At 41.4% G+C, this 25,480-nt stretch overlaps 1 protein-coding gene across 2 annotated transcripts; it reads right to left on the bottom strand.

Moving 5' to 3' along the window:
• Positions 1-2,710: 2,710 nt before the first annotated feature.
• On the bottom strand, positions 2,711-25,000 carry LOC117270176 (kinesin-like protein KIF2A). 2 transcript variants are annotated; one of them, XM_033647680.2, is made up of 21 exons: positions 24,782-25,000; positions 23,808-23,902; positions 18,812-18,931; positions 18,251-18,305; positions 16,496-16,615; positions 14,836-14,936; positions 14,113-14,208; positions 13,071-13,125; positions 12,767-12,929; positions 10,869-10,959; positions 10,731-10,794; positions 10,549-10,640; positions 9,688-9,830; positions 9,378-9,582; positions 7,390-7,500; positions 7,244-7,311; positions 7,024-7,113; positions 6,580-6,724; positions 6,396-6,497; positions 5,192-5,327; positions 2,711-3,483 (listed from the first exon to the last, which is right to left on the bottom strand). In XM_033647680.2, exons 1-21 carry the CDS (start codon positions 24,840-24,842, stop codon positions 3,398-3,400), a joined length of 2,199 nt encoding a protein of 732 aa, XP_033503571.2. In that variant the 5' UTR covers positions 24,843-25,000; the 3' UTR covers positions 2,711-3,397. The 2 variants fall into 2 exon arrangements, with proteins under 2 accessions (XP_033503571.2, XP_033503572.2); XM_033647681.2 differs by lacking the exon at positions 7,024-7,113.
• Between the last annotated feature and the right edge of the window lie 480 nt (positions 25,001-25,480).

Raw genomic sequence — 25,480 nt, 5'->3', positions numbered from 1 at the left:
AAATAAAATAAAATTAAAAATAAAATTAGATTACATAAAAAAAAAGGCCAATGAAATCCAAACCGAGTGACCCCTCTTGCGGCTCATTAACCATCTTTGAGTCTCCTGACACACCTGTTAGTTCGTCGGCAGTGCTGCTGCTTTGAACCGGGTTGTTTAATGGTGGATTTATGGAGTGGAAGATTAGTAAACTGGCTTTAATCTGTAAACTAACGAGCGACGGTTGTTTTTGACTTGTTACCGGGTCAAACTAACCGGCTGTCACCTGTCACCAACTGAACCTCGTCAGCCGGTGAGTGATCGGGCGCCATTTTGTTTTAGCTGTTTTAGCTAAGTAGAGAAACCGTTATTTTCTGTAAAAGATATATTTTTTTAAACTACCACAAAGTCGATTTAAACTACTTATAACTGTTCTGAAAGTATTTTCAAGATGTTTCCGAGGTTGTTAATTTTGTTTTTATCCAGGTAACAGGTGTTTTATTCGCACTATATCCTGTGACCGTTAGAGGGCGCTGTTACTAGAGTCTCTCTGTTGACCTTCCTGTTGACCCGTACCTGTAAATGTAAATATAAAATACGTCATCCAGGTAACCCCCAGTAGAGGACTGTTGTCTAACTTGTTTGTTTGTTTTTTTTTTTAACCCTGCTGAAAGTTAACATTAAAGTGAAGATTTTGAGATCCATTATTCAACTAGCAGGAAATAAACTGGAAGAGCTGTGTAAACATTTCTCCAGAGAAACTGTAAAAAACTACCAAGGTAAATATAATATTATAATATAACATAATAAAACATAATATTATATAATATAATTTAAAAGCTGTTTCAAGTCGGGCTGGGCATGTTTTTTCCCCAAAAATCTTTATTGAACTTAATAGATACAAACAAATCAGGGACATTTTAAAGTCCTGTACCCCAAGTATCTTCAGCCTTAGGCTGAATCAAAAAAAGTAAACCACATACAAAATGACAGAAATACAAAACCAGGGCTATTTTTGAGCAGTGTATTGTAAACCTATAAAATTAAAATACCTTAGAGTTCACATGTCTCTAATCCATACCCCACAATCAGCATTTTCACAGAAGACATTTCGACATGTTGCAGTAGTAACCACACAGGTGTAAATAAGGAAATTAAAGACCGCTGTTTTGATTTCAAGATCTTTGTATCCTGCATTAATGCTCACTGTCACTGTCACTGGAGTAGTAACACTTGTGCTTTTCCTGCTATGACAAGTCAAAATGTCTGCTGTGAGAAAGGCCTACACCTGAGTAGACATTAGCATGTTTAATTAATCTGCATCACCCGGGGCTCGAACCAAAAACCTTACCTACCAGGTGCTGTCTTGTTGATCTTGTTTAGCTACCTGTCATTGCAGAAAATATAGATTGGCTTCTGTGATTTTGACAATCAAAAGGCGTGCATGTAGGCCAGATATCAAACTAGTATAAAAAAATGAGTGAACAAGAAAAAACATTTTAAATACTGAGAAAAACAAGAGTGACGCCTGACCCCTAATACATCTTGGATATTCCTAAGTAAGATTACCTAACATTTCTTTTTGGATTTTGTATTGCAGCATTCAAGTCATGACACGTACAGTGAAGGAAGTAAAAATGTTCCCCTAGCATGCAGCTAATAGTCTTGCATTAAACATGTTACTCAAGCAATAGTATCTAAGTATAATCACAAATATGTACTTGCATTATAAAAAGTAAAAGTCCTGGATGTATAAAATCCCCTTTGACTGTTATGTAATTACATGCATTAATATATAAAAGCAGGATTTTACTGTTTTTATTATTGGTTTAGGAAGGACTGCAACTAATGATTATTTTCATTATGGATTAACCTGTAAAACTTATAATAGAATGGGGAAAAAAGATGAAAATAGTGAGAAATGCCATTTCACTTACCCAATACTTGTTTTGTCCCAACCTTAAAGTTATTTAATTAAATGAAATAATTAAAAGTAAAAGCAGCACATCCTTATATTTTAAAAGCTGGAATCAGGAAATTCTGGCATTTCTGCTAAAAAATGACTTAAACAATTCCCAGAGTTCAATTCTTACCTTTAAAATAGCTTTGATTGTGACTTAATTGATATTTTTCCTCATTATGTGGGTAAAAACATTTTAAGTTTTAAGTTTATCTATCAAAGTAGATGCCACAGATGGAAAAACCTCGGTGACTCCACAGTTATAAAAACTAGAATAAGCAAATTCTTTCAGGGAGCACTCAATGAAGTTGCACAAATAATTAGAGAAATATTATATTATTTATTCCAAAATCTGAATTTATGAACTCTCAATGTGAAATTTGTAAAAAGTCATGAGTAAATAAAATTTGTCTGCAGCCATAAATATTGCACACAGCTCAAGACTTTATCATGAACATGAAAAAGAGAGAAAAGAAGAAAATACTGCAAAAATACTTACAGTACTTAATATGTGCCTATGTAATGCAGAAATAGCTATATTTCTTTATTCATCCTACTTGCAGTCTCTCTTCCTCCTTCTCGTTATTTTTATTCAAGAAAAAATATCTATGTAGAAATAAAAAATTACAAAATACTTATACATATCTGCCCACCTCCAAACTCTGATGTAAACTTCGCTACACACACTCAAACTAAGGGAGCTTACATTTCTACAGTCTAAACATGTTTAAATTAAGTTTCCACAGAATAAATAAAAACGAGTACAGCAACAAGAAGTAGAGTTTCTTTATTTTGGCAAATGAAAAATTACTGTTTCAGTAATGGTTGTGCGGCACACTCTGAAATCAACTGCTTTGTCTTTGATTATAGTGCCCCCATTAGGTCAATAAATGTAATGCAAGGTTAGTTCTGTGTTCGAAGCTTCCTCTCAGTCAGACATATATTACATACAGTATCAACACAAACACGCAGTGGCTCATTTTACACACAAACTGCACATGCCCTGTTCACCTCTGAGCTGAAACAAAGGGACAAACAGGAAGAAAATCCTCCCAAATATTGCACAAAATGGCAAAAGTTGTTTATAAAACTGGCCAAAGTGAGGAGAAGCTATGATTCCACTCTATAAAAATGTATTTAAAACAAATATCCACCTTTTTTTTTTTTTTTTGTTTTTAAAATGAAGCACTTGTGACTTATCACACATACAAAACCTTGTAAATACACTTCACAGGAGGATGGAAGAGCAACGACGGCCTGCTCTTTGGTTTGACAGATGGACGGATGCATGATGGGAAGCGACGGCAGCCTGTACAGCAAAGGGGTTGAGGAGAGACCAAACGCACAGAAGACAGTAAGTTGTAAAATCAAAGCTGAGCCAAATCAGCTCTGGACCTCCTCAGCGGCAGGCCTTCACCTTTCTCAAGTCAATATTACAGTGAAACATCTTATGTGTGTCTATAGTGCACGAGGCCTCTTCGGGGTTATCTGTTGGCTAGCCTGCTCCTCTTCCTGCAGCGCAGAACGGAAAGACTTGACTTTATCTGAAAGAAGAGAGAATGTCACAGCACAGGTTACTAGAGGTGGAATGATAACAAGTACCCAAGTACTGCACTTACACAGAACATTTTAGGTACTTTACTATTTTCGTCTCATGCCAACTCCTACATCTACTGAACATCTCTGAGGGAAATATTGTACTTCTTACTCCACTGCAGTTAATTAGCTCCTAGTTACTTTACAAATTAAGAAACATAAGAAAATTACAAGTAATATTTCTGACGATCTTTTAGTTGTTTAGTCATTTTTAAAAGAGCAGTGTGTAGGATTTAGTAGCATATAGAGGCGAGGACTGCAGATTGCAACCAGCTGAAACTTCTCTTGTATGCTAAGTGTGAACTCCTGGTTAAGATTCCTTCAGTGTTCATCGTTCAGGAGGTTTTTAACGGGAGCTGCATTATCTGCATAGGTTTATTACTCTACAAAACAAATGGGCCGGGTGATTTAAATCAGTAACAACACTAAATAAAGCAGTTTCACGTGAAAAAAATGATAGTTATTGTGGTCATAGTAGGTTTTCTGATGCTGTTTGGGTTGTTGCTAAGGATGGGTATCTTTAAGATTTTAATAATACCACTACTCTCCCCGCTTCCAGTACTTTAATGGTATTCTTATCAGTTCTTTTGGGTTTTTTTAAGAGAAACAAATGAAACAAAATACGAAAAGAAATAAAATTGCTTCATTTTCTGTGTATGTTGGAGCAGTATTTACAGCATACAACATCCTTTGGACCCTCACAACAGAGAAGGAAAAACTCCTCTCCCTCAAAAAACCCTTTAACGAGGAAAAAATGCTAGAAACCTCAGCAACCTGAATGAATTACTATTATAAACTATAACACACCTGACGCTGATGGGGTCTCCACCGCAGGAACCACCCCCGAAGGACAGAGTTCAGAGAACTTTTACAGGGGCTAAACAAGTCCCTGCCTCGGAGTAGGTACTCAGAACGGCCCCGTAAAACTCCTGGGTGGGGCTTGAGGTTTACTTGGTGCTGATTGGATATACTCAAGGCGGGATGTGACGTCAACAGAAAGCGGCAAAATAGCCGGCATTTTTAAAACTCAGCAGACGAGGAGTCGCATTTTTAAAAGGAGTCGTAAGATTCTGCTTCTTCTTCTTTGTTGTTGTTGTTCTTCGTTTGTTTCTTTGCCGCGTCGCCCCGGTCAAAATGGTCGCGTAACGATTACGTCACATCCAGAGCCCGGTAACTTTACAGGAACCTTCCTCCTACTCCACCCTCTCAGTGGAGACACAGCGGTCGAGAGGTCCGAGCGAGAGGACGTTCCTGTAAAGTTCCTGCCCCCCAGATAGTACCAGGAACTTCTTCAGTGGAAACGGGCCTACTACTGTCTTTAATAATCGGCCCCAGGGACTGTTTAATACCAGTTTGTGGTACCCATCCGTAGTCTTTGTGTAGGGGCTGCTAACTACGGTGACTGATTTTCAGGTGATAACACACTAAAGAAAACTTATTATATTTTATATATATAGTAATATATATAATATATATATCCCCCTAAATTCTACACACTTGACCTTCAAACAGAAATCCCAAATATTTCATGGTTCCAGCTTCACAGATGTGAAGATCTGCTGCTTTTCCTCTTAATAATGTCAATAATTGTTATGTATTAGTAAGACTGATGGTCGGACAAAGTGAAGTAAAGGTGTAGCTCAAATGATTTTTCACCTCTCAGCTCAGTGAGGATGTCGATCTTCTGATCCAGGATTTGTTCTAGTTGAGTTGCGAAAGACTCGACATCATAGTCCACCTCCTCCGTCATTTCCAAAAGCACCTTCTCATCTTCCAGCCAGCGGATCGACTCCTGTAAAGACAACACTGCAGTTTAAACACCTCCTGTGTTGTTCCAACTTTATAATGTAAGACTGGAGACTCATAAAGAAAATGGAAACTAACATCAGCCTTAAGATTTAAACTAAAATGGACATTAGAATTGGTCCACTTGAGGGAAACAGGCTGCGTGCATCTCATTTTGAAGGGCTGTTTTTCAGTAATAATTATTTGGGTTCATTTTTTGTGGCTGTGACCAGACAGTCTGGTGTTCTCCCAAGCTTGAAATTCAATTTGTCTTTTTGTGTGTGTGGCATTTTGGTGTTAAATTGTATTGAAATTAAAAAATGCAGATTGGTGTTATTTTGTTGGAGACCAGGTCTGTAGATGTCTGCATACCAAGTCTGTTTGTGGTGCAGTCAAGGTAAAACTAAATACTTAAATTAGCAGCAGTTATGAAATAATGCTTAAATATGTAAATTAAGAATTTTAATGAAATAATCTGCACTCTGTAGATGCATTCAGTGGCAATTTAATATTAGGTATGTTTGATTCGTACCATGCCCGATTGCACCCCCTCTCCACTCCTCTGCCACTCAGCTCATTAGTAATGTTGTTCTGTATCTGGGTACAATGGCGTCATCATCTACGTGACATTTAAGTCATGCTACAGGCTGTGCTGCCATCTGACATAGAGGCATCAGACTGTTTCATAACCGTTTAAAAACTCCTTGTTGTCATGTTAAATAGCATCCACTTGTGTTCACGCCTGATGCAAACCGTACCGGAGTGCACATCAACCATATTTGAGATTATCTTTTCAAGTGGACTCGGACATGGATCAGCGTGCCATGCCCCAGTATGGTTCACACTGTTCACACTAATCAAATAAAGTGGACTTTGGCGTCAGGTGTACTCAGATCTGGGCCTGGGTCCCTGATGTGAAGGCCCCCGAAATGAGAAGTAAAAATTTGATGTGGTTAAAGCAGGATCACTGGGAGAACAGTCTGCACTGATCTATGAGTTCTTGGTTCGTTCAGCATCTGTCAGGATTCTTACACATTTTGATAAATGTATTTGCACACTGAAGGCTCTACTGTACCTGGAAAACGGCCCTGTGGTCCTCCAGAACCTGCTCCTCCATCTCCACCAGCTGAGAGACGGCTTCATGGAAAGTGAAGAGCTGTGGGGAAACCTCCTCCTCCTGCAGAGACAACGGCCATGTTTGCTTTCACATCACTGACACTTACACATGCTCAGTCAGTGATTATCTGTGTTTGTCTTACGTTCTGTTCACAGAGCAGCTTCAGATCGTCTCTCTGTGGAGAACTCCCGACTCCCCACTGAGCCTCCAGCACCTCCAGCTGGTTGATGTGTCCTCCCTGACGGATGTCCATCGCTGCTGCAGGGTCCACGGTAAGCTCCTTCACCCTGAAATAACAATACGACTGTTGTAACTACTGCTGGGGTGTCTGATGGAGCAAGACAGGTGGTTGTTGCATGCAACATGCAGATATGTTGCTGGTGACAATGCTCAGTACATGGAAACAAAAGACTCCATGCAGGTTTAGGAGAAATTAATCCTGTAGCTCTAAGTGACTGTGGGAAACTTCTGAGTGGACAGGAAGCAACAAAAAGTGGTTGTTAATGGGTAGTGTGGGTGATGTCACAAGCCAGTATGGTGGGCGCTGTGGAGAGAAGTGATGAGAGATGAAGTAAATCGATCGTACTCATAAGTAGGGGAGAGCTCAGAGCGACTCCCTCCTCCCCCGCTCTGAGAGAAGGGAATATCTGAGGGACTGATCCCAAACTCCTTTACTCTGGAGACATGGCAGGAGAGAGAGAAACACAGAACCAAGAAGAAGACGAGAGAGGCTCATGTCATGTTGTGTAACCATTCTCACATTGACATCAGATTTTTGTATCACAGCACAGAACAGTCTGACGTACCTGTTGGCGTATCTCAGCGTGTTCAAGGTGTTTTCACATGACGCCATCCCAGGAGAGATGGTTGCAATCTGTGCAGGGAAACATCAAGAGAGTTAGATCCGTCCACAGGAGGTGCACTAAAACACGCAGCTCTGCTTCTGTCTTACCATGCATGTTCTGGAGTTCTCTCCGATGAACGAGTCCCTCAGGACTTGGGTTAACTTGCTGGCTCTAAATGGAGTGTGAGGTTTGTTCCTGCCCAGCGCTCGAATACACTCCTGCAGACACACAGAGAGGAACACCATCAGTGACTGTGTAGAGGAACAATTTCTTTGAGCGTTTAAAATATTCTCAGACTCCAGCTTCTCAAAAGTGAAGATTTGCAGATTTTCTCTGTTTGATATCGTATCAAATTAAATATCTTGTGGTTGTGGAGTCAGACTGTTGGTTGGAGAAAACACCTGCAACTTGATGATGTCACCTTGGGCTATTTGAGTTGGTGTTTCCATTCCTTGGCACCATTTCTAGACATTTTATACATTAAACAATTAATCTAAAGATAACTGATGTATTATTTGAAATAAAGTAATTTGTTGCATCCTTACTGCACATTAGAGGCTGCAGACGTCATTCTGTCTGCTGCAGTCAGACACAGTATCTGAAGGAAACTTGATGGGAAACCCTCAAACACACAGCATGTAGGTGTGAGTGATATAGATTGATAATAGTCATTCTTTTGGCCCCGTGTAAACAAACAGACTGCTATTACTTTGGTGGCATCTCAGTTCGGGCCTGACACACTAGGCCGTCTGTTGCCTTAGTTTTTGTGGTTTGTCCTGCACCGTTGGCACTAGTTGGCTGTTTTTGTAGTTGTTTCAGCATGTTGAATTTGTTTGTGTTGGTGAGAGAAATCATTCTGATTGGCAGTTCAGCTCAGTGCAAGAAACGAGGAACTGAAGTGAGGAAAGTAAACAAACGGCTAAAGTCAAGAGGAAGTGAGATCAAAACAAGCTTGTTACATTAGGTAGGATTATTTTTTAGCTACCAAGCTAGCAGAAAAGGTTCAGAAGTGTTTGTGTTGTTTGCAAGTGCTCAGTAAATGCAATTTTTTCTTTCAGTATGGGGTTGTGTTGTTACTGAGCTAACTAGCATCTTGAATCCGTCCAGTCAGTTTTCCAGTATCCCTGTATGAATGATGACTACAGAGTACAGCTGCCTGCTGGTGTGCAGAGTTGTTATGTCTCCTGTAGAGTGTACGTGCTTGTTGGTTGTAGTCTTTGCGGTGTGCTCAAGTCGAACCTTAAGGCTGAGACCCTGGCAACACAAGGCGACACAACAGTCGACCTGCTTCATCACTACTTCTTGATGTTGTTTTGGTGTGTCTGGGCCTTTGTAAATCTGCACAGTAACACTATAATGCAAGAGAGAATTTTACCTGCTTTTGCTAAGGAACAGGACCTATACATCCTGTTGAGTGTTGTTAGCATAGTCACTGATACCTTGATGCTCGAAGGCTAAATGTTTTTACTGGACTTGGTTAGATTTTAAAAAGATGAAAACCACCAGCCTCTGCTCCCATGAGAAAAAAGTAAATTCATCTTTGTTAAATCCTCGTGTGCCAACAACAGACCAGTTCAAGATCTCCAAACTCCATCTGCATTGTACTGCCGATTTCTTGAGTGCACACTGCAAACATTTATTTCCTGGCTGCAGTTATAGTTTTTCAAGCATTTTAGACTTTTGTTGTGTGATTTAATAAATCTGATTTCATATCCAGACTGTGGAGGTCAGGCGTTAAATTAACAATATTCTAAACATGTCATAACCAGTCAGTGCGTTTACATGACATTAGAGAAAATTGATTTATTTTGTTAGTCCAACTAAAAGGGGGCATATTTCCACCTATCGTAGCGGAGTCGGACACACTTCGGTCAATAAATGGATTCTCCTCCCATGCTTGTGTACTGGGACAAGGACAGGAGTCCAGTTAAATGGCTGCGGCGAGTAGCTTGACTTAACTGTGGTGTTTTGACCACGCACTGGTGTTTTGAGTCAGAGTAACTGCCACACCCCACAACCCAAACATCCCCTCTGACTCATCCTTTACAGTAAAGCCCCTGATGCACAGGATATCTTTAAGAACTATGGAGGAGACCTTCAGTGCCAGCAGGCTCTTGTTGATCTCAGCTCCTTCGAGGCGAGTCTGACGGTCAGCGCTGGATGTGTCCGCTCCTCTCTCGTTACCCGCCAGATCAATAAGGGAGAACTTTCCGTGCATCTTTCCCCGCCGACGGAGAATGATTTGGAAGACAGCGTGGCTCCGAGAAGAGTGAGCATTGGCCGAGGTCTGACCAGAAGTCCTGAAGGAAACAGAGACAGACACATTAAGCTTATCCTCCAGGACCAGTATAAACTTTCCAGAACAAACTTCTGCTCTTGCTGCTTTTAAAACATTCATCTCCCACCTGCAGCTGTTTCCCACTTCGATGAGTTTGAGGACGTCCTCTGTGCACTTCACCTCCCTCTCCTGCAGCCCCACCACCTGCACCTGCTGCTTCCCATCCTCAAGGACACGTAACTTGGCTTTGCGGTTTAGCAGGTCAAACACCTTTATGAAAACAGACACACAAACTGGTTCAGTGTTTCATCTGAAGTCATTACAGCTTTACTATCAAGGCTTCTGTAATGTGTCACACACAGTTGTGGGGATGAGTGAATTAATCTGCGCCGTAAGCCTGATCAAAGATTCATTTATTACTGCTGACACTGTCGGTTGTGACACACCCAAATCATCATTGTTGCAGAGCTGGATTTTCTGACCAAAAAGCGCATACACTGCAAAGACCTTGACAGCATGCGTCTAATTTACATCCTGTACAAGGTCAGTCAGGCTTTTAGTAAGCTGAAGCATTCCCAAATCATCTCTCCTCCCACACACAGTCTCTGCCTCAACACCATCCTCTTAGGAGACCTCTGCAGCGCTCCTAAGAGGATGGTGTTGAGGCAGAGACTGTGTGTGGGAGGAGAGATGATTTGGGAATGCTTCAACACCATCCTCTACACCATCCTCTTAGGAGACCTCTGCAGCGCTCCTAAATATCAGCAGAGCCACCAGTAATTTAGAAAATTAAGAAAATGCTTTCACTCTTGAACCATAAAGTACAACAAATCACTGAGATTTTTTTGGGCAGTCAGGACTGATTTCCTGCCTTGAGATGCTTGTTACAAGGGACCATGAACATTTGCATCAACGTTTAAGAGGCAACACAAACTCAGTCCTCTTCTTGAATAAAGTCATTACTAATCTCGTGTTTAATGACACTTACCTTGCCGCTGTAAATCTCAAAGAACGTAGCAAAGATTTGGAGATCCATCTTCTTGTAATTTGGCTTCTTTATCATGAGAAAGACGTCTCTGGCTGCACAAAGACAAAGAAGAGAGTCTTGAGTTCAGTCAGATGCAGTAACCAGCAGTGGAGATAGAGAGGTGCTATATGGGAGGAACTAACCGGACAGTGCATAGATCCCTTTAGAGCAGTCCTGGTTCTTTCCTGAAAAGTCGCCTCCCATCGTCTATAAAAGCAGACATGAGTTAAAACAGGATAAGTGCACCTAAACATAAACTGGTTTAAAATCAGAGCACTCACATGTGTTTTTCCACTTCCAGTTTGTCCATATGCAAAGCAGGTCGCCATCCCACGCTCAAAAATGGTTTCAACCAGCGGCTGAGCTGTGAACCTGAGAGCAGAGGCGAGATTACTAGCAAGCAGAAAGTGTTCAAATTTAAATAAATAATTCTGGAAATAATCACATGAATAACTTGTGGAATAATTTACAGTGTTCAGTGTTTCCCCTTTGGATTTTTTTCCACCATCGGTGCTGAATTGCAAAAGTTTTGTTCTGTGCAGCTGTATAATTGTATAATTGCCTAGAGTTGGTTTCTGTTCTCACGGCAGCATTTACAAGAGGACCAGATCAAATGCCTTGTGTGAGAAAGCTGCTCTTGATTGGTCAGAATTTCCATGTGGGAAAAATCCAGGAAGTAAAGCAAACGTTGAAGAAGAGTACACTTGCAAGATAAATGTGACACTTTCTAATGTCACAATGGAGGGACAACTACGCAGGTTGATTTTAGCGCTGCTCATCGTGGACTATATTGCTGTCATTGTTCATTTTAGTCAAAGCATACAGTTTGAAAACGAGGCGCGGCTCCAACTAGAAAACAATGTTGTGATGCATTGGATGTGCTGAATGTGCATATTAAGGCAGTACAGGAGGAGGTGCACATTAATAATCCTCCAGGACTGTAACATGCTCATGTTTAACCCAAACAATGTGTCATGTGACTGCAGTTGCTTCACATCCAGGTCGGAACACCTTCTCACCACAAACCTACCGCACCAGAGTTCCTTTGGAACCGGACTGAGACCACCTCTTCAAGAAGGTCTCAGTCTGGTTGTTTTGGTGTGTTCACACCTGAGTGTGATTGCTGTGTTCACACCTGCCCAAACGAACCACACTGAGGGGGCAAACAAACTTGAGTTCGATTGAACTGAACCAAACAAGGCAGGTGTGAAAGCACCCTGACACTGCTTGTACAAACAAATGGCTGTTAACATCAAAACTAGTTCTGTCACAGCTACTTTTGTTTGACAATATGTCCAGGAATCATTGCAATAAACGATATTATTGTCACTTTAGAGAGGCTTAGCGCAGCACTGCCATTACCTCCATAATTTAGCCGGTGTGTTGCTGAAGATGTGCAGCCCTGGAGTTGGGCAGTTTGCTTGTGGATTAACCGAGTAGAGGATGAAGTTGTTGAAAGGTAAAACTACAAACGACATTTTTTGGCTCGTTGCAGCCTTTAGAGAAGCTTTCAGTATGGTGTGTGTGTGGGGAGTGAGGAGAGAGACAGTTGGTCTCATCATGAAATGTTAGTAAATCTGCAAAAAAAAACAACAACTTCGGACTAAAAACCTACGCCGGATTCTCTCCTGATTGAAAACTGTAATTTCCAATAATGACAAGCAACATTTACGTGCAATATCTTATTTACACAAGCACTACGAGCAGTCAGAAGGAGATGGACATCAAGTCAGCAGTGAACCAGTGTAAGCTACAGTTGTGCGAGACTGCGAGACCAGTGAATTTATTTTAGCGGTGCCAAGAGAAACTGTGTCATCTGATCGTCTCTTCTGATCGGCCTTCAGACTATTTAGAACGGATATCAGACAACAGCGCTCGATCAGAGCACCCTTATCTGCAGCTGTTCAATTTGCGATCCTTGCTCGTCTCTGACTCTGGCTGCGGAAAGTAGAGATAATGAATTAACTGTGTATGGGGAGATTTTTAAATACCGAAGCAGCGGCGCTAATCATTTAGCAGCGGCACAGCAGCTGCTAATTACATAAAGGGGAAACACTGGAGCTGTAATGCAGAGTTTTATAGGACTTCATTGTTATTTTTTAAAAAACGAAATTTTATTCTAAATTGATTCATAATGTCAGATTTTATTTTCATATTGTACCACAGAAAAACCCATTACCTATAAACCATTTCATTGGTGGAGTTCTCATCGAAGGCGTAGTCGAATCGGAAAGTTTGGTTCTCCAGGTAGCGAGTCAGATCCACCTTCTGCTTGGGCTCGTGGACCATCACCACGTCCTTACTGGGAATGGTGATCACATCCAAATCCTTCATCGACAGCTCTACAGAGACATGGACAGAGACTTAGAGCTCCTATTGTTTGTTCACGACTGCAGAGAAAACCGCAGTTACAGAGACATGAGGTGAATTTTGTTTCATTCTTGTCTGAGGACACCCACAGCCCTGTACAAAGCTACTCTCACCTTTTTTATTGAGAGGACGTGCACGCACACACACACATATCCTGTGCTCCTCGATCTGAAACATCAGAAGGTACAGATGAATCTTAGTTTGCATCATTTCTCAGTCATGCAGGCCTCTATTGTACTAGATATTACACTGCAGACACTGTAAAGAGCCTCTGATAAGACATTTAAACCTTTTTGATTTCTCCACAAGTAGCTTTAAATTTGGAATATAAAGTTTATTACATATTGTATTGTTGTTGACTATTAAAGCCCTGATGTGTTTTAATAAATCTTCTAGATGTCTTGTGCATCATTCTGTATGTTCACAGGATTCACCCTGACACGTGGTATATTTGGAAATGTTGGGATCTCAAATTATAATTTAAAATAAAATTACTTAAGTTTAATGTTTGATTATGCAGCACAAGATTGTAGTGATTAGAGTTTAGGGGGCAACAACAAATCCATTTATTGAGCCAAGTATGTGCGACTCTTCTACGATAGGTGGAGATATGCCCCCTTTCAGCTTGTTAGTATTGGACCTTTTTCCTGTTGACCTATTACGTCACAGACCAAACAATGGACAAACAAGTTAGCTACGGTTAGCTAGCTGCTAACTGCTACCATGGTGGACAACTTTACAGCTCTGTACATTTGGTCCGTCCAAAAAGTCACGGCTCTGGATGTAGATTTCTCCATGTTGTTACCGGCTTCTTCTTCTCTTACACATTTAATGCTATTGGACTTCCAGGTCAAAGCCCGGGGCGGAAACTGTGGAGCATGCTCAGAGCGGCTCAGCCAGTTTGGGTCTGATTGACTGTATACATGCAGGAGTCACATGATCTGGGTGTGTTAGTCCAACTTTGAGAAATCCGATTTAGTGTGATTTTAGTTAGACTAATGTGTTTTGAAAGTCTGGTTTTAGTCGACACAATAATCGATTTTCTCTAATTTAAAGAGACACTTGTTTTAACAGTTTACTGTGTCACTGAGCCTTTCTTGAAGATTTTCAGTATGTTACCCTAAGTACAGAAACACAGCTCTAAACCAGACTCACCAGATCATTACTGGTTAAAGGCCTGTAGTCCAGACTGGCTCTGAAGTCTCTGATCATACACATGATTTCATAGTTTGGTAAATTCACATCCACCTCCTGAAAGTGAACAAAAAACAAAAGTATCACATCAAATGAAACAACTTTGTATATTTTACATATCCATATGGGTACAGCAGAGAAGCATACATGCATTTATTCTAATGCAGATTTTAAAAAAACATTCTCTATTTGGAAATTGTGTTGTAATATTTACATTGTGCCTTAAACTTTTCAAGAGACCTGAACCTGGCCTGAGACCAGATGCTATGTTTTTGCTTAACGTCATACATTTCTAATCAGTTAAGATCACGTTACGTACATTACATTTTTGGGTTGTTCGTACTTGCGTCCATCTGTCCCATCTGAGTGAACACAATATCACGCCTGAAGGAAATTTCTTCAGATTTGGCACAAACGTCCACTTGGACTCAGCAATGAACTGATTAGTTTTTGGTTGTCAAAGGTCAAGTCTATGTGACCTCATCTGTCTCCTTCTTGTGAATGAAATCTTCTTCTTCAACTTTGGCACAAGCGTTCACGTTGACTAAACAATGAACTAATTCGATTTTGGTGGTCAAAGTCAGCTATTAACCAGACACTGTGTATACTGTACATGTATATAGTGTGTGTGTTTGTGTATATAGTATATGTGTGTGTGTGTGTGTGTGTGTGTTTGCTCCTCACTTGTGCTCTCTTCTCTCTGAGCTCTTGTTGCTGAAGTCGCCTCTTCTCACGTTTCTCCTGCAGTTTCTCCACTTCCTTCACACAGTTGGATTTCCTCCGTGCTGCAAAGGAGGGAAAATAATAATAATCTAAATAATTACAGGTAACAACCAAAAATATTTTCCTAAAGCATCGGAGCATTTCTTACATCACTGTTATCAATAGTTTTTGGAAAACAGTGATAGTCTGTGGCATGGAGGAAGAATTCAATTCTTAGATCGCGGACAGATTTGACGAATGGTTTAGCTGCCCTTTTTGGTTTGGTTCAATCAAACTCAAGTTCATTTGCCCCCTCAGTGTGGTTCGTTTGGGCAGGTGTGAACACAGCAATCACACTCAGGTGTGCACCAAAACAACCGGACTGAGACCTCCTTGAAGAGGTGGTCTCAGTCCGGTTCCAAAGGAACTCTGGTGCGGTTGGTTTGTGGTGAGAAGGTGTTCCGACCTGGATGTGAAGCAACTGCAGTCACATGACACATTGTTTGGGTTAAACATGAGCATGTTACAGTCCTGGAGGATTATTAATGTGCACCTCCTCCTGTACTGCCTTAATATGCACATTCAGCACATCCAATGCATCAAAACATTGTTTTCTAGTTGGAGCCGCGCCTCGTTTTCAAACTGTATGGTTTGACTAAAATGAACAATGACAGCAATATAGTCCACGATGAGCAGCGCTAAAATCAACCTGCGTAGTTGTCCCTCCATTGTGACATTAGAAAGTGTCACATTTATCTTGCAAGTGTACTCTTCTTCAACGTTTGCTTTACTTCCTGGATTTTTCCCACATGGAAATTCTGACCAATCAAGAGCAGCTTTCTCACACAAGACATTTGATCTGGTCCTCTTGTAAATGCTGCCGTGAGAACACGAACCAACTCTAGGCAATTATACAACTTTGGAACAACATGAGTCCCTGATTCAGACCAAAGGAGACGACTCTAGGGCTGACAGCAGCCTAATATCATATATCTGCTGTCATAAAATCTTGTGTGTAGTTCGTTTTCTTTCACACCACAAACGAACCTCACCAGTGTCCGTTTTGAAGCAGACTGAGACCCACCTTTTTGGTTTTGGTTTGCGGTTGTTGGGTCAGCACCAGGGTTCGATTCACAGCTTTAACACCAGCCCAAAAGAACCACACTAACTGTGTAGACGACCCAAGTCAGTTTTAACCTGACCAAACAGATTAGGTGTGAGAGCACCCTTAGATAGGATAAGATTTTCATCTTATCCCTGGATGTAAATCTGCAGCTCTCCACATGTCACGTCAGTTTGAGTGTTACATCTGAAGATTTTATTTCCACGGTGGTGAACATTTATAAATTTATGGTAATTCCAACAGCCACAGCTGAAAACCAAAACAAGTGCTGTAGTATGAGTCCAAGTCCAGAAGCCAAGCCAGTGAGCGACTGTGAAAGAGCCTTTGAGGCTCTCACAGCTGTGTTGGAGCATGACATCACTGGTTGTGGCCTCTGCAACGTTACCCTGCACCAGAAAATAACAACACATACTGGGTGTTGGACACTACCTTTAAGTTCATCAGAGATTATAAAACTGAGGTGTGTGGACTTGAACAACCTCTAAAATGTCTGATCCAGATGGAGAGGCAGTGTGTTACCGTTCTGCTGCTGTAGCATCGACTGGTTTAGTGCAGTCGGGGGAGCAATGGCTGGGGGAGGTGGCTCTGCAGCTTGGCTGTGCTGGCTGGGACGAGCCCGGGTGGTTCCCACTGCTGCAGCTGAGGAGCACACAGACAGTCCAAGATAATACTCATGCATGTGTGCAAAATGATTAAACAAACAGACAGACTTATTTTTCAACTTTACTGGTATCTACTCATGCAATCAGTCAGTCAGTTCTTTAATTCTTTAAGCAAAATGGGGGAAAAATTGCTCATTTCACTTTCTTAAATGTGAATATTTTATGTTGGTTTTAATCCTCTTTGATAGTGAACTGAAGCTATTTGGGTTGTACTCAGACAAAACAAGACGTTAAGCATCCCCCTGGGCTCTGTAAAGTCATGATGGACATTTGTTTTATTACTATTTGACATTTTATGACCAAATGTTAAATCAAAAAACGATCATGAACATTTACTGAAGAGACAATCCCTGTGAAAGATGTTTACAGTGAGATCTGTGCATAATCCACAGAAGCAAAGACATTGTTTCTAGAAGGATGTGTTTGTAGTTTTTTAAAGCTTTGAGCATTAAAAATGAAAATTCATTCAACTCTCTGTTTCAGGGACAAGAACCGTGTTGATGAGACAGTCTGAGCCTCAGTAATGTCAAAAAGTCTTGATAGTACAAATGAAAACAGATAAATAATAATTGTGTATTACTTCTGTTCAGGGAGTATTCATGCTCTTACTTTCTGAACTTTCTGAACATTTACCATAGTCTGAGGGATGTAAACAGGAAGTATAATGTCAACATGAGCTGTGTCTCAGTTTGAAGACCTAATGTGTCACATCAGCGTGACCAAGGCCGTCCCATTTCGAAGGCTCCTTCAAATGCGGCCGAGAAATGCAGCCATCTCTCCCAGAATTTGGAGGATGCAACTGATGAATCCTTCGTGCCCCAGCCTATCCCAAGATGCATTGCGTGTTAGTGACAATTGGGTTGTTTTCATCATGGCGTCTGACACACCAGCGGCAGCAGTGACACCAGATTACGCTTTTGAATTTTAATTTTAAATACTGGGTTTCAATTCACTTGAAGAACCAACAATTCAAATGTGATTAAACACAAGAGACCTTCAAACGTAAAAGTTTTGTTCAAATAACAGACTAACATATGTGATGTTAGTGATGCTAACCGACATTGGTAGTTAGCTTCTCTCGTCAAGCGCAGCTGGTTGCTAAGTAACAGGAACGCTGACGGGTCGGGGCGAGAACAACTGGTGATGCAACCAGGAAACCGTCCCATTTCGGAGAACGTTTGGTTTGGCTGATGCGGCCTTTAAAGGACGTGGCCGACAAAGACCGTGAAGGCTGCGTCCTTTAAAGCCTCGAGACACAGCTGTGGAGTCAGTCAGGTTGCTATGGGCTACAGCTTTAGCTTACATTTGTTGATATTTTTGAAAATTGGTACTCTCTCGTATGCTGATTTATCTATTAACAGTTTCTGTTTGCAATGTGCCCATGGATGTGTTCTGAAGTCAGAAGGAGCGTATTTATTCTATGACCTTTAGGCGGATTTATCAACATAAATTTGCATTGGACATCAGAGATTATGATGTCCTCTGAAAGTTTAAGTCACACTGACTCTAAGACTCTCAGAGAAAGAGTGTGATTTTTGACACATTGCATCACTTAAGGGTTTTAAAGCACCGCACAGTGACTGCCTCCACCTCTTAATTCAATCAAACCTACCTCTGTTCTCTCGTGGAGCATTCTCAGCCTTAGGTATTGATGTAATCCGTTTAGTCTGATCATAAAAAAAGACACAACCATAAACATTAACAGAACTGCACTAGACACTGACCTACAACAGTGGGTATGTGTCACATTTTTGGGACAGTTTGCACAAATCTAATTGGCTGATCTCAACACACAATTCAAGATAAGTCTAGCTGAGTCAATTTTTATGTAACAAAAAAAAAAAAAAAGCACCTGTTAATGACAGCAGCTAGATTTACACTGCCAGACTTACTCAAGCTACGTCTGTGACACTAAGGTGTGAGACATTTGAAAAACCTGTTTCCTCCTTAATATAGTGGTGCTTATGATTATTACTCTGCAAGAAGATACGCATCTGTATAGAGCTCGGTAGTTTGGAGCCTCATATGAAAAACAAATTGCAATTAACTTCCATTTCTAGTTGTGTCACACCAAGTTTGAAACACCAATTATCTGTTAATCACTAAAACTATGTTCTCTTTAAATCAGGTGTAGTATATGTGAACAAAGGGATTGATAATGATGGGAGCAGACCTTGGGGAGTTTGCTGGTTTTGGCAACACTGGAGGGAGGAAGAGGAGCCTCAGGGCTCTGTGGTATCTCCTCATCAGGAGCAACATCTGGATTCAGAGCAAAGACGCTCTCCAGATCGATCTGAGAAAGACACAAAACAGAGATTATTATTATTATAACCTTTACTTAATCAGACAGTCTCACTGAGATCAAGATCTACTGTAGATAGAGCCAAATATAGTGAACCAAAGTGAAACTAGATCTTCCAGCTTCTGTCCCTGAAGAAAGAAAACCTCATTCACATTTGTAACTAAATAATAATGATTTAAAACACAGCCATGGAACAGTCTGTCTCCACCATATGTCCTGTAGCTTGCTTCATATGTTTAGATAAGAATGGTAGTTTATTTAAAAAAGATCCAATGTCTTTGTTAATTTATTATTTGTGTATTCTGGCCACCTTTAAATGAACACCATTTCCCATAAACCCTACATATTCACAGGCTGAAGGTCTTGGCTCGACAGAGGAGGCGAGTCGATGAGCGAGTCGAGCGTCTGTGGTTAGTTCTGACGTGAACGGAGATTACAACCAAAAAGTTTAAATATTGCTCTAGGAGAGAGGGTTGGTGAGTTGCTGTGTCTGTAGTTTTTCCTGGGAGTTGTAGTTTTTTGTCTGTGCTCATCAAGTTTAACTTTGTTTGGATCATGGTGGTTTCAACTTCTTTCCAGCTGACCTCAAACGTTGTTAGACGTTGATATTTAGATGAACTAAGGTTGTGGCCGAAATTCAATGTCAAGACAACGTCTAATACCAACAACAATTTGTCGTAGAACACCGACGACAAATGACGTTGAGATTTTGTTGGTTTTGAGTTGTGTTAAGTAACCAAAATGTAACATCTTCCAAACATCTCATGCCAGCGTCACCTTGATGTAGAATAACGACAAGAACAAAACCCAACGTCTGCAGAAACGTTGCACAGTTTGGTATGTTTTTAACTCGCACGTCAGTTTTTATTTGGGACAGTTTCATTTGCACTACTTGCTGTATTTTATTTGCACTTTCTACACTACAGTTTTATTGCACTTTGAAGTGCAGTAATCCTGATTGTACAATCACGTTATTCAAATCTGTCTTGCTGTGCTACATGGTTGTCTACTGTGCGTCTTGATTGTATATGATGGTTGTATCCGCCATGCAGCTACGTCGCACTATGTGCCCAAAACAAATTTCCCGTCTGGTACCATAAAGTTTATCTTATCCTATCTTACGTTAAATTCTAATGTCATTAGTCATTTAAAATAGTGTCAACCGATTTTCTTTCCAACCAGGATTTAATGTCTTTTAAATATAACAGTCCAATGTCTTCATGACGCCACGTTGACATCCAGTGCTAGCTGGGAGAAACTGCTGTAATGGGGTTAATTTGTCTTAGAATATGGAAAATAAACTCCATGAACATGCCTTATTTTTCGTAAATGGAAATGAAAGAAATGAATGAGAGATTGCATTGAGCTACAGAAGCTATACAGGAAGTGATGTCATGACTTCAACTCTCTACAGACGTAGAAACGGAATAGAGAAGCATATCCACCTTATTCCTAGCCCCCATGATCCCTTGCGTGAATTACGGGCGCAACTTCCGCTGTTGAACCAAAAGCGGCGATTTCCAATGGCAACAGTTTGTTTACAGAACTCTATTCTTCTCTCCAAGAGCTACTGGGAAATAAAACGTGGAACACACCACCTGTTATAGCTCAAACAGGATCATGTGATCACACCTCTGCCATCTCTGACAGCCATCTCAAAGCAACCGAGCACGCTAGCAATTAGCTCGCCTTGCTCCGTTAAAATATTAACATTAACATGTCCCGAGCAGCTTAAGGTAACATCTGCTCCTTCTAAAGATGATTTATGATTTCTGATGACTTATTAAGAGATGCTAACACATAATTCAGTATTAACTGTAGCTCAGTGTAAAGTGAATGAATGTGATGTTTCCCAGCTAATCCTCCGCTCGTCTGCGTTAAAGCTCCAGTAGGCATCATTGTTTTGGTATAATTGAGTAAAAATTTTATAATATCCTCTAAGCATAATGTAAATCAAGTGGTCTGAGACAAACAATAGGTTTCTGCACCTCACCATGGCTCTGTGTTCAGCCTCTAAAGAATCAGTATCGTGCCGATGTGCATCAACCAATCAAAGGTCAGCTCAGACCACTGCGTTTCTATTGGCTGTTCTACTTCCCGTGCCGCCGGTAGAAGGGGAGAGCAAGCGGCAATGGCGAACAGTGCACCAGGTAAAATAGCTATTCCAGCATTGGCTACAACTGCCTACACGGCTAAACACCCCAAAAAAAGGAAGACAGAACTCGGTTCCCCGGAGCCCCGGAGGGAAGGGAAGGGTGAGGTGGGGCCGGGCCCGGCCGGAGGGCGTGAGGGTCGGCTGTGGGAGCGGAGCCGTGGGATCGGAGCCGTGGGCTCTCCGCGGAGAGGGATAGCCGAGGCTCGGGAGTATGTGCGGGGCCACGAGGGAGGGATGGGGATGGCTGCTGCGCGGTGAGGGAGAGCTGAGGCGCCCAGAGAAGGAGAAATAGAACCAAGTAGGATAAAATCCTCGCCTGCTCGTCTGGTAGGAGGGGCTCAGGGCGGAGACGAACGAAACCTAACTCAGATGAGACTCAAAAATCAACCGTTTTCAGGCTTTCTACCTACTGCAGCTTTAACGTCTGATTTATTCAAAACTGTTCTAAGTGAAACATGAAGCTGAATTTAGCAGCAGACTTCAGTTATAGTAATATAAAGTAGGAGTAAAAGAAATAACTTATTTTATGATATAAAGGAAGTACAGTAAATCAGTGACACATTCTCAGCCCTGATGACTAAATACATATTTCACAGTTTATTTTCTAACGTAGGTTGAGACTGAAGTCAGACAGAGATATCATGTACTGACGCTGAGTGACGGACCTGTCAGTCTACGTGTCATTCTCTTCTGCTAACTCTGATTTAAACTCTCGTGGTTTTATGTTCTCATATCAACGGTAACCATGGCAACAGGAACAATCCTTGTTGTTCTGGTCACATGTTCAACACACAGTTGCTGAAGACAAAGATGTAGCTCAGACTGGTTGTTAGTCGTTACAGACACAGACAGTGCAACAGGTGCCAGAGCTCCGCAGAGACATTTTAGAAAATGCTAAGTTAACATTAGTTAAATATTTGTTAAGAAATAAATCAGTATTTGATGAACTGAAGGCAAATTACTTTGGAAAAGAACCAGCATTGGCGGTTAGCCACCAGGAGTAGCCACTGGGACTAACCACAGACAGTCTATGGGACTAACTAGCTCACTGCTACTTCCTCTATCTCACAGGAAGTTGGGCACATAATCATTTCTACAGTCGTGCCCTCAGGAAGAAGGTGGATACAGAGATCATCTAAATATGTTCAAAATTAAGTTATTGAATTTCAAGATTTAATGTGTTTTTACGGCAGTGGAAGGCAGTCTTAATTAACTCCTCATTAACTATAGTTCGTAGACATTTACAAACAAAATTGATAGTGTGTAGTTCATCCCTTGCTACTCGTGAGTGTCTCTCATACACTGCTGTTCAAAAGTGAGTTATCACCTGTTATATTGATTTCTCTTTCCTTCAGTAAGGTCTGTTTTAACAAAGATAAAAACAGTATTATTAACATTTGAAATAGTTCTGGCTCCAAAAGAAGACGAATGAAATTAATCAAACTTCTCTTTCGTCGATGTCCCCGCAGTGTTGCATGACTGAGAACACTTTATCCAGGAAGACGAAGGTTATTTAAGTGTGGGAGTGGCCTATTTGAATCCCTTTTGTTTGAGACCATGCTGCAAGGTGAGTGTGTTTGCTGATCCTGTGAGTTTATCTATCTCCTTTAACTTTAGCTTATATTGGAGTTATGCTATGTAGCGTGTGAGATAGAGTATTGTGAATGTGCTAGGAAAGTAGTATCAGCACTGTCTCTACCTGGAGCTCGCATGAACGGAGCTGTTGAAGGTGGCAGTGCTGTTTGGGCTGAGAAAGCCATGTGTAAGTAAGGTAAAGGAGGTTGTTGGGTTGGTGCGGGGAGCAGTGAGACCTGGCATTAGGGGAGTGTCTCTGGGACGCTAGAGATCACTGTCTAGCCTCCTGGAGGTGTCGTGGGACCAACTAGACCAAACACTGGTGAAAGGAAGTTCCCACCTGATGACCCCAAAGACATGCTAGTTATCACTGCTCACTGGTCTGTATAGTTAAGTCTTGCCATAATAGCTTATCATAGGGCTTAGGAGATTATTCACTGAGTGCTGATCCTTTCTCTAGAGCACAAACTTCTTGTGTTTATTTGAACTATGAACTCGAATTTCCGGTCCCAAAAAACACCATTATTGAATGACAACAGTGCAACCGCGCTCTAAATATTGATTAGGTCCATTTGTCTTTGGGCCTCTGCAGTCGACTCAGCGGTTAGATTGAAGAGGCTTAAACTGTGATTTGTCAGCACAAAATATGTTGAGCTGAGATTCCAGCAGCGCTAACTCTAGACTAACCTAAGAATAGCTTTGCCAAAGCAACATGTTGCCTCTTAATTCTAGGTTGTCAGAGGCGTTATTGTGCACTTGGCACTGAAACAGGATCCTGTTTAACTCTGCACACATTTTGATGCTGAACTTCCAGTTTCACTGCTGATTTCCTGTAATCTTTCTTAACTGTTGCTCAGACAGATCTTTGTCTCTTTCAGACGTCACTCTGGTTGAAGCATTGTACAGCGTTTTGTTCTCCATGTACAAAGCTAACCCTTCATACAGAGGCCATTAAAACATCTAGAGTATCCTCTCAGACATCTGACTGGACCCAGTTGTTCTGTATTTCTTATAAAACAGTATTAATGTGTTTAAATGCAAGACAAATTATTTTCCAGACACACTGAACAAAGAATTTCCTAAGAGCATTTTCAGAGGATATAATACAGGAATTTAAGTGTCAGGAGAGCTACACACCTCTTTCCCTTTGGTGTCTCCATTCTCGATCCACTCCACTGTCACACTGTCATTGTCCTCGTGCAGTGATGTGACCATCGCCTGGTGTATTCGTCCTGCAGTGAGAGAGAGGACGTAAAGAGATGCTTGGGCCTGCTCACTGCTGCATGGGACTGTATGAATGCTGCTTTAGCCTTGAAATCACAGGATCCAGACTCTAACACACCCAGTGAGCCATGAGCTGGATATATATCTAACTAAATATATCATTTTCAGGTCATTTTGTGTAATAAAATAATGTAAAATCTGACATTTTGGGTTCCTGCAGACAGTAAAATAAGGATACAGAGATGCTAATGGGTGTGGCTCATGATGGATGGTGATAAGACTTTGCTCCTGTCATTCATAACTTCAACAGCTGCATTTCCTGGCTGTTAATTGGACTCTACGCAGCCTTATGAACACGTTAATGTGGTGAAAATGAGCCCGTTGCTGTTTTAAAGCAGGTTATCTGAGTGGCAGTGAGAGGGGGGGAGAGGCCCCATGCATGCAGCCCTCCATCAGCCCAGGATTCACAGGCCACTGCTGGGTGATGCAGTGGAGGTTGTATCGTGCAGGCTGGAGGGGTTCAGCCGTGGTGCAGAGGAGCCACAGCTAAGGCAGGTGTCGTTATATCATGGCCGGACAGAGGCACAGGTGGACGGACCCGCCCGCTCCTGCAGCCCGCTCCTTCAGCTGCCGGCCGGCTGGTGTGTCACCGACAGCAGCGTGACATTAACCAACGTGTGTGTGTGTGTGTGTGTGCACTGACACCACCGTGTATTTATCACGACACCCCGATGATGTAGCAGCTCGTTAGCTTAGCAGAAACACCGCTGCGGTAACGTTAGCTGCTCTCATCCGGACCCGCCGGATGGAGATGGAGAGCGGTGTCAGTGTGTGTCTATATGTGTGTGTGTGTGTGTGTGTGTGTGCGTGTGCAGCTAGCTACGTACCGTCGCTCCGTTTTATCTCCACGTAAATGCCCACGAAGATCTTCCCGAATATACCGGACATCTCTCCTCGCGTGGGTTTTTTGTGTATGTGTGTGTGTGTGCGGGTGTGTGCCGTCTCAAGTTGTGTGCTGCTGCAGAAACTGAGGTCACTAGCGGTCAGTCATAGGAGAGGCAGGAGGAGAGGAGAGGGAGCTGCTGCGCATGCGCGGATGATGAAGTAAGAAGCATCTTCTGTAGTGACAGAGGTGGAGGAAGTAAAAGTACTAATACCGTAATGTAAAAATACTCTGTTACAAGTAAAAGTCTTGCATTCACAATCCTCCTTCAGTAAAAAAAAAAAAAAATACTTTAAGTACCAGAAGTAAAAGTACTCATCACCCAGAATGTCCCATTTCACTGTAATGTATATAATGTAACTGGATATTAATTACTGATGCTTTAATGCGTGGGAGCAACATGGAGCTAATTTTAACTACTTTTTATATTGCTGGGTATTTTTGTCTTAATAATACATCATAATGCATCAGTTGATTTACAATTTGTATTAATTACCTCAACCTGAAAATGTAACTAAAACTTTTTAATAAATATAGTAGAGTGAAAATTACAGTAATCCTCTGAGATGTAATGTAGTATCAGTATAAAGGCCTGGATGACACCATTTTCTGAGACAGAGAGCTTTTGGCTGGCGTCACACCA

The sequence above is a fragment of the Epinephelus lanceolatus genome, chromosome 19 (genome assembly GCF_041903045.1).
Source record: "Epinephelus lanceolatus isolate andai-2023 chromosome 19, ASM4190304v1, whole genome shotgun sequence".
NCBI classification, from domain to species: Eukaryota; Metazoa; Chordata; class Actinopteri; order Perciformes; family Serranidae; genus Epinephelus; species Epinephelus lanceolatus.
The sequence above is the reverse complement of the archived record's forward strand: the minus strand, read 5'-3'. Positions and strand labels throughout refer to the sequence as shown.